Source organism: Phalangium opilio, unplaced genomic scaffold, assembly GCF_054372755.1.
Source record: "Phalangium opilio isolate 3A_F unplaced genomic scaffold, DU_Popi_V2 ptg000095l_1, whole genome shotgun sequence".
NCBI lineage: Eukaryota > Metazoa > Arthropoda > Arachnida > Opiliones > Phalangiidae > Phalangium > Phalangium opilio.
The window spans coordinates 3393420-3407170 of record NW_028324200.1 but is presented as its reverse complement, the minus strand read 5'-3'; the positions used below and the strand labels follow the sequence as shown (position 1 = coordinate 3407170).

Here is a 13751-nt window from a genome sequence, read left to right as displayed (position 1 = left end):
AAATTACCCTTCTGCATGTTTTCAAAAAATAAAAAAAAGAAACTCTGTTTGCTTTTCTCATATCTGGTAGATTTTAAAAAAGGAAACTAAACTGTAAAAGACAACGGCACGCAGTGTTCCTAAGTGGTCTCCCTCCCAAGTACTGACTGCGCACGACGCTGCTTAACTTCGGTGATCGGACGAGAACCGGTGTTTTCAGCGTGATATGGCCGTTGCCGAGAACTTTAGTTAGTTATTCGAATTTAAAACTAATTTGACAAATTACCCTTCTGCATGTTTGAAAAAAAGAAACTCTGTTTGCTTTTCTCATATCTGGTGGATTTTAAAAAAGGAGACTACACTGTAAAAGACAACGGCACGCAGTGTTCTTAATTGGTCTCCCTCCCAAGTACTGACTGCGCTTGACGCTGCTTAATTTCGGTGATCGGACGAGAACCGGTGTTTTCAGCGTGATATGGCCGTCGCCGAGATCTTTAATTAGTTATTCGAATTTAAAACTAATTTGACAAATTACCCTTCTTCATGTTTGAAAGATAAGAAAATCTGTTTGCTTTTCTCATATCTGGTGGATTTTAAAAAAGGAAACTACACTGTAAAAGACAACGGCACGCAGTGTTCCTAAGTGGTCTCCCTCCCAAGTTCTAACTGCGCTCGACGCTGCTTAACTTCGGTGATCGGACGAGAACCGGTGTTTTCAGCGTGATATGGCCGTTGCCGAGAACTTTAGTTAGTTATTCGAATTTAAAACTAATTTGACAAATTACCCTTCTGCATGTTTGAAAAAAAAGAAACTCTGTTTGTTCGTGAACTAGTCGAATAGGCCTACCGGACAACTTGCGCGGACGACTTGACACGGTAAAAGGTTATAATTAGCCTGGACGCGGTTGTGGTGTCTGACGACAAGAAAGCGAACTTGGTTAACTAAACATAAACAATTTATTTAACTAATGGTAAAAACTAAGCGAAGTGCCCGGACGGCGACTACAAAACCAATACCCTTTTGATATTAAGTTATCTGATTATATAGTACGAACAAAAAATTAATTCTAAAAATGTAGACTAACAAACAAACGATAAAAAATAGGTTTACAAAATTGGTATCTTTTTTATGTAATATCATTTTTTCCGATCGGAACATTCTCCCGGCCTTGATACGTTAGTAGCAAACTTTCAGGGCTCATCTTCATGGTCGAACGGTAGAAGGCATAGCTTGACGATGGGTCGTTTGATTTCACCTTTGGTGGTCCGTAAGGTAACGACCCGAGTATAGCCGTCTTGTCCCGGAAAAATTTCGATCACTCTGGCCAAAGGCCAATTTCCGGGTGAGGTAACGTCTGATTTGACCAAGACCATGTCCCCAACTTCGATATTGCGTTGCGGTTTCATCCATTTGGGTCGTTGTTGAAGTCTAGTTACGTACTCCCGAAGCCAGCGTTTATGGACATCCTGCTTTAGCTTCTGGAGTAGCTGCCATCGGTTAAGTCGGTTCATAGGTAGGTGAGATAAGTCAGGATCCGGTATTGCTTGAAGAGATTCTCCAATTAGGAAGTGACCTGGAGTGAGAACATTAAGATCGGTGGGATCCGATGAAAGCGGAGTTAACGGTCTTGAATTTAGGCAACCCTCTATCTGTGTGACTACGGTTGAGAACTCTTCGTAGGTCAGTCTGGTGTTACCAATGACTCGATGTAGGTGGTATTTTACCGACTTGACGCCGGCCTCCCATAGTCCGCCAAAATGTGGGGCTCCGGCAGGGTTAAAATGCCATGTTATGCCCTGTGCGGAAAGATGATCTGCGACAGCTGCATTGTGTGGATTTGACTGAATCAGTTTCATAAATTCCTTTAGTTCCTTGGCGGCCCCAACGAAGGTCGTTCCACAGTCGCTATATATATCGCTAGGCTTCCCACGTCTTGAAGTGAATCGGCGCAATGCTGCCAGAAAGGCTTCGGTGGTTTGTGATGAGACAATTTCAAGATGTAGTGCCTTCGTCACGAAGCATACAAAAAGGGATAAGTAAGCCTTGTAGGATGTCTTGCTTCTCGGAGTGATTGGACGAAGATAAAAGGGTCCTGCGTAGTCAACGCCAGTTCTCGCAAATGCTCGGCAGTATTGAACTCGAGCCCTTGGTAGATCACCCATCATCTGGTTAGCGGTGGCGGCACGATATCTGGTGCAGACTGCACATTTCCGAATTTGGTGTCTTACTGCATCTCTTCCTCGAATGATCCAATACTTTAATGATAGGATGCTCTGAACCATCTGAGTACCAGCATGCAGGTTTTGGGTATGGGCCTCTTGAATGACCATCTCCGTAAATTTGTGATGTCTCGGTAGCAGAATTGGACGCTTTGTGGCTGTATCGAGATCTGCGTGTTTAAGTCTTCCTCCTACACGGAGGACCCCGATGGAATCCAAGACAGGATGTAGACATAGTAGTTTGCTTCGCTTCGGCAACGGATTACTCTGGCGTAAGGACTCTATCTCTTCCGGAAACATGTAGGCTTGGACTATCTTCACTAATGTGAGCAACGCGTTCTCTAATTATATAAAAAAGGACTTGGTTTGCCCAAGCCTGAAAAACAAAACGATAAGAGTTTTTTCCAGTTGACTGAAGCGCGGATATTTTATTTTTCTATATAATTTTAAAGACAATCCGTATTTTACTACTCTTTAGAATTTAATTCAATCTCCTGATATTACTGGTAATGGATTTATTTCCTATAAATTAATGGAAATAAAAAATTACTTATCTCAGATTTTTCAGGATAAAATTTTACGAAAATGGAATTGTTGAAAAATCTGAGATAAGTAATTTTTTATTTCAATTAATTTATAGGAAATAAATCCATTACCAGTAAAATCAGGAGATTGAATTAAATTCTAAAGAGTAGTAAAATACGGATTGTCTTTAAAATTATATAGAAAAATAAAATATCCGCGCTTCAGTCAACTGGAAAAAACTCTTATCGTTTTGTTTTTCAGGCTTGGGCAAACCAAGTCCTTTTTTATATAATATCTGTTCCTTCAGTCTGCATTTGTATTAATCTATTATAAAACAATTTTTTGCTTGAAATGCGAAATTTTTCACTTCTAGGACGAGGTTAAAAATGGTTCTACACTTCAACTAATTCTTATAAGATACGGCTCACAATTCGTTTTAGAACCCGAGCTTAATAGTCAACTTCAAAACCAACATCCTGCCACGATTTTTAAACTAACAAATCCGTATCTTTTACAGTCCACTCTACGATTACAATTATCCATGACATTGCGTTCACTGCCCTTGTACGTTTACAGTGAGTGGCACCGTGGCCAGTTGATTTAATTAAAATACCTAGGCCACAGGTCCAGTTTAAAAAAAAATCCTTATTTCCAACACTGATCCATCTATCCTTATGCCTTACTGAAGGCTACAGTGAAATATCCATGAAGCGTAAGCTTCTATTATAAATCCATGGCATAAGTAAGGCAACTTAAGCCTTGGTCAAAACTAACATCTAAAATATAAATTAAAAAGGTATCTTAAGTATAAAATTTCAACCGAGACACATAATTAAACGAAAAATAGACCCGCCAGAGAAATTTTTAATAAATATTGTGTTATATTTATTGAAAAATATCAAGTTAAAGTTTCAAGGCGGTGAAAGGGCAAATTAGCGTCGTCTACTGTAGAGTAATGAACAATTAGCGTCGTCTGCTGTAGAATAATCTTTTGAGGTACTTACATTTTTAATTAAATTAACATACTTAGACTTAATTAATTTTGATGAAACTTGAAAAAGGCACACCTTGAATAGTTACTTGTTAATTTGAAAGTATTCCGAAACGTAACTTCGCTTTAGTTTTTAAATGATTCGATGTACAGGAGCACCAAAAACCCCATGTTATTCCTACGGGAAAATCTGCGAAAATCTGTGAATTTTCATTTAACATTACGGGAGGGTGTGGGATCTTATCTAGAAGGGCCTACCGGCCCTCTAGAATTCCATGCTTGTCAAGGGACCAGAAAGTATTACGGCTTTGAAGTTGGGGTCTTGTCTCTTCCGGTAATTGTTCAGGCCATTATGTTTGAAACGAAGTATCCATGCTGTTATGCGTCGTAGTCGCAGAAGCGTAGAGAACCGTGTAAAGATGTCGTTATTAACAATTATTCCTATGGTCATAATGACGATTTTTTCTTCTTCTTCGATGGCTGTGGCATTCGTCTTGGAATCCGAAATGGATGGAGTTGGCCACGGCTCCCGACTGGATAGCCATAGAGGTCCCTTCCACCAGAGTTTATGGTTTAGTAGCTCGGGCACTGATACTCCTCTGGAGGCTGCATCAGCTGGATTCTCAAGTCCGGGAACATGATGCCAGTGTGATACCGGAATTATCTCTTGAATTCTTGAAACCCGGTTTGCGACAAACGTCTTCCATCGACGTGGACAAGAGGACAGCCAACATAATACGATCGTCGAATCTGTCCAAGCTTTAACTTGATTGAAGTTCAGATTTAAGGACTCTTGAACTGTTTCCATGAGATCCGCAAGGAGCAATGCACCACAGAGCTCCATCCTCGGGATTGATATCGCTTTATTTGCCGGAGCCACTCTTGTCTTTGCTGTGAGTAATGAAATGTGGACATTTCCAGCTTGATCGACCGATCTCAGATATACCACTCCAGCGTATGCTTTCTCGGATGCATCCGAAAATCCGTGAAGTTCGAGAACGGATATCTCAGGTAAAGAATGCATCCATCGGTCTATTCGAAGATCTTGAATGTTTATAATGGAATTCTTGAAATCCGCCCATAATGTTTGAACTCCTACGGAAGTTTCGGCATCCCAATCGATTTTCTCCTTCCATACATCCTGCATCAAGATTTTCGGCGAATAATGATGGGGGCAAGCCAACCCATGGGATCGAAGATCTTCGATATTTCGGAAAGTAGAGTCCTCTTCGTAAGAGGTAACTGACAGGGCGCAGGTTGTACTTTGAACAGGAACTGATCTTTCCTCGTATCCCAGTAAAGTCCGAGTGTCTTGACAAGAGCATCGTCATCCATCGCTAGTATGTTCTTGGAATCTTGTAACTCAGGCGGTACTTCTGTTAAACAATCAGGGTCGTTTGAGGCAAATTTACTGAGTCGGAAACCGGCACCATCGCACAGTGAGCGAATCTGGTATATAGCGATCTTGGTTTGTGTTGCGGTTTGTCCTCCGCTCATTACATCGTCCATGTAAAAATCCCTTTTGATAATCGCAGCTCCCAACGGATGTTCATGTAACCCCGTGTCGCCCAACTCCTGCAATACTCGAGTTGCCAAGTAGGGTGCCGAGGCTGTTCCATAGGTTACAGTGTTCAATTGGAATTCTTGAACAGGAGCCTTGGGTGTCGACCGCCACAGTATGCATTGCAGATTTCGTTGTTCTGGGACTACTAGTATCTGGCGGTACATTTTCATGATGTCAGCGACAAAGGCAATACGATGTATTCTGAACCGCATGACAATGGCATATAGCGAATCTTGGACCACTGGACCCACGAGTTGAGCGTCGTTGAAGGAGAATCCAGAGGTGGTCTTAGAAGATGCATCGAAGACCACTCGGAATTTACAGGTTTGGTTCCAATCTTTCATTACATAGTGATGAGGAATATAGACTCTTGCAGACTTCTTTTGGTTCTCTGGCAAGATCTTCGACATATGTCCCAACTCTTCGTACTGTTCCATGAATCCTTCGTATAAGGCTTTCAACTCCGGGCGTGCGTCGATCTTCCTTTCAATTTGGTAGAATCTTCTCAGGGCTATCTCGCGCGAAGATCCAAGAGGAATCGTTGGCTCTTTCATTGGTATGCGTACCACGAATCTTCCGGCTGGATCTCGGTAATGGAACTTTAGAAAATCCTCCTCGCAAGCTTTTTCTTCCGGCGTCATGACTTGTGTCTTTGGCACTTGTTCAATCGCCCAAAATTGATTCAGGGTTTCTTCGAGTGTGAGAGTATGATGAAGGTGTACTCTAGGTTGGTCAATGCTCGTCGGCCCGGAAACCAGCCATCCTAGCTTGGAATTGATCGCATCCGGAGAAAAGGCATCCTTGGTTCGTTTCCCATTTAAAAGGAGTTTGAAAAATACGTCAGCACCCAACAGTACATCAATGTCGCCAGGGATGTTAAACTCGGGATCCGCCAGTCGCAGCTTCCTGAGATGAGGCCAATTGCTTGTATCATATTTTCGTAAAGGTAGCTGACATGTGATTTTCTTCAATACATAAGCGTTGACGCAAAACCTTTCTGACGTTGTGTCCTCGAAGAATGGTTTGAAATGAACCTGAGTAAGTCCTCTAGCTCGACCGAGTTGCGTCGCACCTAGGCCTACTACTTCCGTCTGGACTTTCTTTCGTGCGAGGCCCAGTCTCGCCATGCACGCTTCGGAGATGCACGATACAGTCGATCCGCCATCCAATAGAGCTCGAACTTGAAGGGCTGTCTCTTGCGCAGTTTTTACTTTGATTACAGCGGTAGCTAGTATGGAATCATCCCTTGCACAGACGGCGTCCTGGACATGAAAATTCTGCGCCTGGCTTGGTTGTTGTCTATCGGACTCTTTTGTATTGGATGGTTGACTACTTGACTCTTTGTCTGGTTTCTCAACTTCCACGTGAAGAAGGGAGTGATGCTTTTTATCGCAGGTCTTGCAGTATTTTTCCAGTGGACATTCTTTCACTCTATGTCCCGTCCGAAGGCAGTTGAAACAAAGGTTCGATTGCTGTACTAATGATCGCCTTTCGTGGACCTTCATAGCGGACAGTCTTGGGCATCGGAAATTGAAATGATTGGCGGAACAGAACGTACATTTACCATCTGAGGACGATGCTCCAGTTCTGGTGTGCAAGGTCACTGGGTTCCTCGTGACGTGAGGATTGCGACCGGATGATGATCCCGCCAAGGAGCGCGCTCTTTGTTCAATAAATTCCAGCAGATCGCTTGATTTTGGTATCTCTGTGTTCTTGAGACAAAGTTCCCATTGCTCCTTAGAGGACGGATCTAACTTCTGGGTTAGAAGGAACACCAGAACGGCATCCCATTTATTCGCTATCGGAAGAGTGTCGAGAGCTCTGGTACATTCCATCGCCGCATCCACGATCGATCGTAAGGCATTTGAGTTGCTGGTTGGTATCATGGGCAGCGAGCAGAATCGTCTCATAATGGCAAAGTAGAGTTCTCTGTTGTTTTCGAACCTCTTGGTGACCGTATCCCAAGCAATGGTGTAATTGGCATCAGAAATGGTGAGTGATTTGATTAGATTTACGGCGTTTCCGGTTAAACTTGACTTGAGATAGGTAAATTTCTGGGCATCTGATAATTCTTGATTGTTGTGGATGGCAGTGAGGTACATGTCCCGGAATGATATCCAATTATGTATTTCTCCCGCGAACGTTGGGAGGTTGATTTTAGGTAATTTGATCTCCGAATGTGACCCTACAGACAACTGACGTGTCGAGATTGGAACCATAGTGGCTAGCATAGATTTAAGTGTGCATTTCGAATTCGTATACAACGTGAATAAGTCATCCCATTTCCGTTCATGCAGGCCAGCATTTTCAGCGTCCAACGAGACCACCTTGACATGCGCATCATCGATGACTTGCCACGACTTGTCCACTTCTTCCAGAAAAAATTCCAATTGCTGTTGATTAAGAGGAGTCTTGGCATGTGTTTGAACTCTGTTGCTGATGTTGTTCAGACCCAATTCGCCTTTATTCCGTTCCGCAGTGGCTTTCTCCAGAGCGGTTACTGGCATTGTGAACGTCCGCAGTGGTGATCAACCCAACGACCAGCTTTCCACGTAATTAAGCCGACACTGACGATCCGGCTCGACGGACCATAAATGTTCGTGAACTAGTCGAATAGGCCTACCGGACAACTTGCGCGGACGACTTGACACGGTAAAAGGTTATAATTAGCCTGGACGCGGTTGTGGTGTCTGACGACAAGAAAGCGAACTTGGTTAACTAAACATAAACAATTTATTTAACTAATGGTAAAAACTAAGCGAAGTGCCCGGACGGCGACTACAAAACCAATACCCTTTTGATATTAAGTTATCTGATTATATAGTACGAACAAAAAATTAATTCTAAAAATGTAGACTAACAAACAAACGATAAAAAATAGGTTTACAAAATTGGTATCTTTTTTATGTAATATCATTTTTTCCGATCGGAACACTGTTTGCTTTTCTCATATCTGGTGGATTTTAAAAAAGGAAACTACACTGTAAAAGACAACGGCACGCAGTTTTCCTAATTGGTCTCCCTCCCAAGTACTGACTGCACTTGACGCTGCTTAATTTCGGTGATCGGACGAGAACCGGTGTTTTCAGCGTGATATGGCCGTTGCCGAGAACTTTAGTTAGTTATTCGAATGTAAAACTAATTTGACAAATAACCCTTCTGCATGATTGAAAAAAAAGAAACTCTGTTTGCTTTTCTCATATCTGGTGGATTTTAAAAAAGGAAACTAAACTGTAAAAGACAACGGCACGCAGTGTTCCTAAGTGGTCTCCCTCCCAAGTACTGACTGCGCTTGACGCTGCTTAATTTCGGTGATCGGACGAGAACCGGTGTTTTTAGCGTGATATGGCCGTTGCCGAGAACTTTAGTTAGTTATTCGAATGTAAAACTAATTTGACAAATAACCCTTCTGCATGATTGAAAAAAAAGAAACTCTGTTTGCTTTTCTCATATCTGGTGGATTTTAAAAAAAAAATACACTGTAAAAGACAACGGCACGCAGTGTTCCTAATTGTTCTCCCTCCCAAGTACTGACTGCGCTTGACGCTGCTTAATTTCGGTAATCGGACGAGAACCGGTGTTTTCAGCGTGATATTGTCGTCGCCGAGATCTTTCGTTAGTTATTCGAATTTAAAACTAATTTGACAAATTACCCTTCTGCATGTTTGAAAAAAAGGAAACTCTGTTTGCTTTTCTCATATCTGGTGGATTTTAAAAAAGGAAACTACACTGTAAAAGACAACGGCACGCAGTGTTCCTAATTGGTCTCCCTCCCAAGTACTGACTGCGCTTGACGCTGCTTAATTTCGGTGATCGGACGAGAACCGGTGTTTTCAGCGTGATATGGCCGTCGCCGAGATCTTTAGTTAGTTATTCGAATTTAAAACTAATTTGACAAATTACCCTTCTTCATGTTTGAAAGATAAGAAAATCTGTTTGCTTTTCTCATATCTGGTGGATTTTAAAAAAGGAAACTACACTGTAAAAGACAACGGCACGCAGTGTTCCTAAGTGGTCTCCCTCCCAAGTTCTAACTGCGCTCGACGCTGCTTAACTTCGGTGATCGGACGAGAACCGGTGTTTTCAGCGTGATATGGCCGTTGCCGAGAACTTTAGTTAGTTATTCGAATTTAAAACTAATTTGACAAATTACCCTTCTGCATGTTTTCAAAAAATAAAAAAAAGAAACTCTGTTTGCTTTTCTCATATCTGGTAGATTTTAAAAAAGGAAACTAAACTGTAAAAGACAACGGCACGCAGTGTTCCTAAGTGGTCTCCCTCCCAAGTACTGACTGCGCTCGACGCTGCTTAACTTCGGTGATCTGACGAGAACCGGTGTTTTCAGCGTGATATGGCCGTTGCCGAGAACTGTGGTTAATTATTCGAATTAAAAACTAATTAGACAAATTACCCTTCAGCATTTTTTCAAAAAATAAAAAATGAAACACTGTTTGCTTTTCTCATATCTGGTGGATTTTAAAAAAGGGAACTAAACTATAAAAGACAACGGCACACAGTGTTCCTAATTGGTCTCCCTCCCAATTACTGACTGCGCTTGACGCTGCTTAATTTCGGTGATCGGACGAGAACCAGTGTTTTCAGCGTGATATGGCCGTTGCCGAGAACTTTAGTTAGTTATTCGAATGTAAAACTAATTTGACAAATAACCCTTCTGCATGTTTGAAAAAAAAGAAACTCTGTTTGCTTTTCTCATATCTGGTGGATTTTAAAAAAGGAAACTACACTGTAAAAGACAACGGCACGCAGTGTTCCTAATTGGTCTCCCTCCCAAGTACTGACTGCGCTTGACGCTGCTTAATTTCGGTGATCGGACGAGAACCGGTGTTTTCAGCGTGATATTGTCGTCGCCGAGATCTTTAGTTAGTTATTCGAATTTAAAACTAATTTGACAAATTACCCTTCTGCATGTTTGAAAAAAAAGAAACTCTGTTTGCTTTTCTCATATCTGGTGGATTTTAAAAAAGGAAACTAAACTGTAAAAGACAACGGCACGCAGTGTTCCTAAGTGGTCTCCCTCCCAAGTACTGACTGCGCTTGACGCTGCTTAATTTCGGTGATCGGACGAGAACCGGTGTTTTCAGCGTGATATGGCCGTTGCCGAGAACTCTAGTTAGTTATTCGAATTTAAAACTAATTTGACAAATTACCCTTCTGCATGTTTGAAAAAAAAGAAACTCTGTTTGCTTTTCTCATATCTGGTGGATTATAAAAAAGGAAACTAAACTGTAAAAGACAACGGCACGCAGTGTTCCTAAGTGGTCTCCCTCCCAAGTACTGACTGCGCTCGACGCTGCTTAACTTCGGTGATCGGACGAGAACCGGTGTTTTCAGCGTGATATGGCCGTCGCCGAGATTTTTAGTTATTCGAATTTAAAACTAATTTGACAAGTTACCCTTCTTCATGTTTGAAAGATAAGAAAATCTGTTTGCTTTTCTCATATCTGGTGGATTTTAAAAAAGGAAACTACACTGTAAAAGACAACGGCACGCAGTGTTCCTAAGTGGTCTCCCTCCCAAGTACAGACTGCGCTAGACGCTGCTTAACTTCGGTTATCGGACGAGAACCGGTGTTTTCAGCGTGATATTGCCGTTGCCGAGAGCTTTAGTTAGTTATTCGAATTTAAAACTAATTTGACAAATCACCCTTCTGCATGTTTGAAAAAAAAAACTCAGTTTGCTTTTCTCATATCTGGTGGATTTTAAAAAAGGAAACTACACTGTAAAAGACAACGGCACGCAGTGTTCCTAAGTGGTCTCCCTCCCAAGTACTGACTGCGCTTGACGCTGCTTAATTTCGGTGATCGGACGAGAACCGGTGTTTTCAGCGTGATATGGCCGTCGCCGAGATCTTTAGTTAGTTATTCGAATTTAAAACTAATTTGACAAATTACCCTTCTGCATGTTTGAAAGATAAGAAACTCTGTTTGCTTTTCTCATATCTGGTGGATTTTAAAAAAGGAAACTAAACTGTAAAAGACAACGGCACGCAGTGTTCCTAAGTGGTCTCCCTCCCAAGTACTGACTGCGCTTGACGCTGCTTAATTTCGGTGATCGGTCGAGAACCGGTGTTTTCAGCGTGATATGGCCGTTGCCAAGAACTTTAGTTAGTTATTCGAATTTAAAACTAATTTGACAAATTACCATTCTGCATGTTTGAAAAAAAAAGAAACTCTGTTTGCTTTTCTCATATCTGGTGGATTTTAAAAAAGGAAACGACACTGTAAAAGACAACGGCACGCAGTGTTCCTAAGTGGTCTCCCTCCCAAGTACTGACTGCGCTCGACGCTGCTTAACTTCGGTGATCGGACGAGAACCGTTGTTTTCAGCGTGATATGGCCGTTGCCGAGAACTCTAGTTAGTTATTCGAATTTAAAACTAATTTGACATATTACCCTTCTGCATGTTTGAAAAAAAAGAAACTGTTTGCTTTTCTCATATCTGGTGGATTTTAAAAAAGGAAACTACACTGTTAAAGACAACGGCACGCTGTGTTCCTAATTGGTCTCCCTCCCAAGAACTGACTGCGCTTGACGCTGCTTAATTTCGGTGATCGGACGAGAACCGGTGTTTTCAGCGTGATATGGCCGTTGCCGAGAACTGTGGTTAATTATTCGAATTAAAAACTAATTAGACAAATTACCCTTCTGCATTTTTTCAAAAAATAAAAAAAAGAAACTCTGTTTGCTTTTCTCATATCTGGTGGATTTTAAAAAAGGAAACTAAACTGTAAAAGACAACGGCACGCAGTGTTCCTAATTGGTCTCCCTCCCAAGTACTGACTGCTCTCGACGCTGCTTAATTTCGGTGATCGGACGAGAACCGGTGTTTTCAGAGTGATATGGCCGTCGCCGAGATCTTTAGTTAGTTATTCGAATTTAAAAATAATTTGCCAAATTACCCTTCTGCATTTTTGAAAGATAAGAAACTCTGTTTGCTTTTCTCATATCTGGTGGATTTTAAAAAAGGGAACTAAACTGTAAAAGACAACGGCACGCAGTGTTCCTAATTGGTCTCCCTCCCAAGTACTGACTTTGCTTGACGCTGCTTAATTTCGGTGATCGGACGAGAACCGGTGTTTTCAGAGTGATATGGCCGTCGCCGAGATCTTTAGTTAGTTATTCGAATTTAAAACTAATTTGACAAATTTCCCTTCTGCATGTTTGAAAAAAAAGAAACTCTGTTTGCTTTTCTCATATCTGGTGGATTTTAAAAAAGGAAACTACACTGTAAAAGACAACGGCACGCAGTGCTCCTAAGTGGTCTCCCTCCCAAGTACTGACTGCGCTCGACGCTCCTTAACTTCGGTGATCGGACGAGAACCGGTGTTTTCAGCGTGATATGCCCGTTGCCGAGAACTCTAGTTAGTTATTCGAATTTAAAACTAATTTGACAAATTACCCTTCTGCATGTTTGAAAAAAAAGAAACTGTTTGCTTTTCTCATATCTGGTGGATTTTAAAAAAGGAAACTACACTGTAAAAGACAACGGCACGCAGTGTTCCTAATTGGTCTCCCTCCCAAGTACTGACTGCGCTTGACGCTGCTTAATTTCGGTGATCGGACGAGAACCGGTGTTTTCAGCGTGATATGGCCGTCGCCGAGATCTTTTGTTAGTTATTCGAATTTAAAACTAATTTGACAAATTACCCTTCTTCATGTTTGAAAGATAAGAAAATCTGTTTGCTTTTCTCATATCTGGTGGATTTTAAAAAAGGAAACTACACTGTAAAAGACAACGGCACGCAGTGTTCCTAAGTGGTCTCCCTCCCAAGTACTGACTGCGCTCGACGCTGCTTAACTTCGGTGATCGGACGAGAACCGGTGTTTTCAGCGTGATATGGCCGTTGCCGAGAACTTTAGTTAGTTATTCGAATTTAAAACTAATTTGACAAATTACCCATCTGCATGTTTGAAAAAAAAGAAACTCTGTTTGCTTTTCTCATATCTGGTGGATTTTAAAAAAGGAAACTACACTGTAAAAGACACCGGCACGCAATGTTCCTAATTGGTCTCCCTCCCAAGTACTGACTTTGCCTGACGCTGCTTAATTTCGGTGATCGGACGAGAACCGGTGTTTTCAGCGTGATATGGCCGTTGCCGAGAACTTTAGTTAGTTATTCGAATTTAAAACTAATTTGAAAAAAAACCCTTCTGCATGTTTGAAAAAAAAGAAACTCTGTTTGCTTTTCTCATATCTGGTGGATTTTAAAAAAGGAAACTACACTGTAAAAGACAACGGCACGCAGTGTTCCTAAGTGGTCTCCCTCCCACGTACTGACTGCGCTCGACGCTACTTAACTTCGGTGATCGGACGAGAACCGGTGTTTTCAGCGTGATATGGCCGTTGCCGAGAACTTTAGTTAGTTATTCGAATTTAAAACTAATTTGACAAATTACCCTTCTGCATGTTTGAAAAAAAGAAACTCTGTTTGCTTTTCTCCTATCTGTTGGA

At 41.7% G+C, this 13751-nt stretch overlaps 3 protein-coding genes, 8 non-coding genes and 17 pseudogenes across 11 annotated transcripts; all 28 read right to left on the bottom strand.

Moving 5' to 3' along the window:
• Positions 1-98: 98 nt before the first annotated feature.
• LOC149635883 (5S ribosomal RNA) lies at positions 99-217 on the bottom strand. The gene has a single exon (XR_016372517.1). It is a non-coding gene; the product is annotated as a 5S ribosomal RNA (ribosomal RNA).
• A 130-nt stretch (positions 218-347) lies between these two features.
• Positions 348-466, bottom strand: LOC149635882 (5S ribosomal RNA; annotated as a pseudogene).
• A 131-nt stretch (positions 467-597) lies between these two features.
• On the bottom strand, positions 598-716 carry LOC149635881 (5S ribosomal RNA). Its single transcript, XR_016372818.1, has one exon. It is a non-coding gene; the product is annotated as a 5S ribosomal RNA (ribosomal RNA).
• A 454-nt stretch (positions 717-1170) lies between these two features.
• Positions 1171-2499, bottom strand: LOC149635880 (uncharacterized). The gene has a single exon (XM_089850943.1). The coding sequence runs from the start codon at positions 2497-2499 to the stop codon at positions 1171-1173; it is 1329 nt and encodes a 442-aa protein (XP_089707069.1).
• Positions 2500-3980: 1481 nt separating this feature from the next.
• On the bottom strand, positions 3981-4862 carry LOC149635879 (uncharacterized). The gene has a single exon (XM_089850942.1). It carries the CDS (start codon positions 4860-4862, stop codon positions 3981-3983), a length of 882 nt encoding a protein of 293 aa, XP_089707068.1.
• LOC149635878 (uncharacterized) lies at positions 4862-7786 on the bottom strand. Its single transcript, XM_089850941.1, has one exon. It carries the CDS (start codon positions 7784-7786, stop codon positions 4862-4864), a length of 2925 nt encoding a protein of 974 aa, XP_089707067.1.
• Positions 7787-8267: 481 nt separating this feature from the next.
• Positions 8268-8386, bottom strand: LOC149635877 (5S ribosomal RNA; annotated as a pseudogene).
• A 131-nt stretch (positions 8387-8517) lies between these two features.
• LOC149635876 (5S ribosomal RNA) lies at positions 8518-8636 on the bottom strand (annotated as a pseudogene).
• Positions 8637-8765: 129 nt separating this feature from the next.
• LOC149635875 (5S ribosomal RNA) lies at positions 8766-8884 on the bottom strand (annotated as a pseudogene).
• Positions 8885-9015: 131 nt separating this feature from the next.
• LOC149635874 (5S ribosomal RNA) lies at positions 9016-9134 on the bottom strand (annotated as a pseudogene).
• Positions 9135-9265: 131 nt separating this feature from the next.
• Positions 9266-9384, bottom strand: LOC149635873 (5S ribosomal RNA). Its single transcript, XR_016372817.1, has one exon. It is a non-coding gene; the product is annotated as a 5S ribosomal RNA (ribosomal RNA).
• A 139-nt stretch (positions 9385-9523) lies between these two features.
• On the bottom strand, positions 9524-9642 carry LOC149635872 (5S ribosomal RNA). Its single transcript, XR_016373487.1, has one exon. It is a non-coding gene; the product is annotated as a 5S ribosomal RNA (ribosomal RNA).
• A 138-nt stretch (positions 9643-9780) lies between these two features.
• Positions 9781-9899, bottom strand: LOC149635871 (5S ribosomal RNA; annotated as a pseudogene).
• Positions 9900-10030: 131 nt separating this feature from the next.
• Positions 10031-10149, bottom strand: LOC149635870 (5S ribosomal RNA; annotated as a pseudogene).
• A 131-nt stretch (positions 10150-10280) lies between these two features.
• LOC149635869 (5S ribosomal RNA) lies at positions 10281-10399 on the bottom strand (annotated as a pseudogene).
• Positions 10400-10530: 131 nt separating this feature from the next.
• LOC149635868 (5S ribosomal RNA) lies at positions 10531-10649 on the bottom strand. Its single transcript, XR_016373481.1, has one exon. It is a non-coding gene; the product is annotated as a 5S ribosomal RNA (ribosomal RNA).
• Positions 10650-10776: 127 nt separating this feature from the next.
• LOC149635867 (5S ribosomal RNA) lies at positions 10777-10895 on the bottom strand (annotated as a pseudogene).
• A 129-nt stretch (positions 10896-11024) lies between these two features.
• LOC149635866 (5S ribosomal RNA) lies at positions 11025-11143 on the bottom strand (annotated as a pseudogene).
• Positions 11144-11274: 131 nt separating this feature from the next.
• Positions 11275-11393, bottom strand: LOC149635865 (5S ribosomal RNA; annotated as a pseudogene).
• A 132-nt stretch (positions 11394-11525) lies between these two features.
• On the bottom strand, positions 11526-11644 carry LOC149635864 (5S ribosomal RNA). The gene has a single exon (XR_016372684.1). It is a non-coding gene; the product is annotated as a 5S ribosomal RNA (ribosomal RNA).
• A 129-nt stretch (positions 11645-11773) lies between these two features.
• On the bottom strand, positions 11774-11892 carry LOC149635863 (5S ribosomal RNA; annotated as a pseudogene).
• A 139-nt stretch (positions 11893-12031) lies between these two features.
• Positions 12032-12150, bottom strand: LOC149635862 (5S ribosomal RNA; annotated as a pseudogene).
• A 131-nt stretch (positions 12151-12281) lies between these two features.
• LOC149635861 (5S ribosomal RNA) lies at positions 12282-12400 on the bottom strand (annotated as a pseudogene).
• A 131-nt stretch (positions 12401-12531) lies between these two features.
• On the bottom strand, positions 12532-12650 carry LOC149635860 (5S ribosomal RNA; annotated as a pseudogene).
• Positions 12651-12779: 129 nt separating this feature from the next.
• On the bottom strand, positions 12780-12898 carry LOC149635859 (5S ribosomal RNA; annotated as a pseudogene).
• A 131-nt stretch (positions 12899-13029) lies between these two features.
• Positions 13030-13148, bottom strand: LOC149635858 (5S ribosomal RNA). Its single transcript, XR_016373169.1, has one exon. It is a non-coding gene; the product is annotated as a 5S ribosomal RNA (ribosomal RNA).
• Positions 13149-13279: 131 nt separating this feature from the next.
• Positions 13280-13398, bottom strand: LOC149635857 (5S ribosomal RNA; annotated as a pseudogene).
• Positions 13399-13529: 131 nt separating this feature from the next.
• Positions 13530-13648, bottom strand: LOC149635856 (5S ribosomal RNA). The gene has a single exon (XR_016373041.1). It is a non-coding gene; the product is annotated as a 5S ribosomal RNA (ribosomal RNA).
• Between the last annotated feature and the right edge of the window lie 103 nt (positions 13649-13751).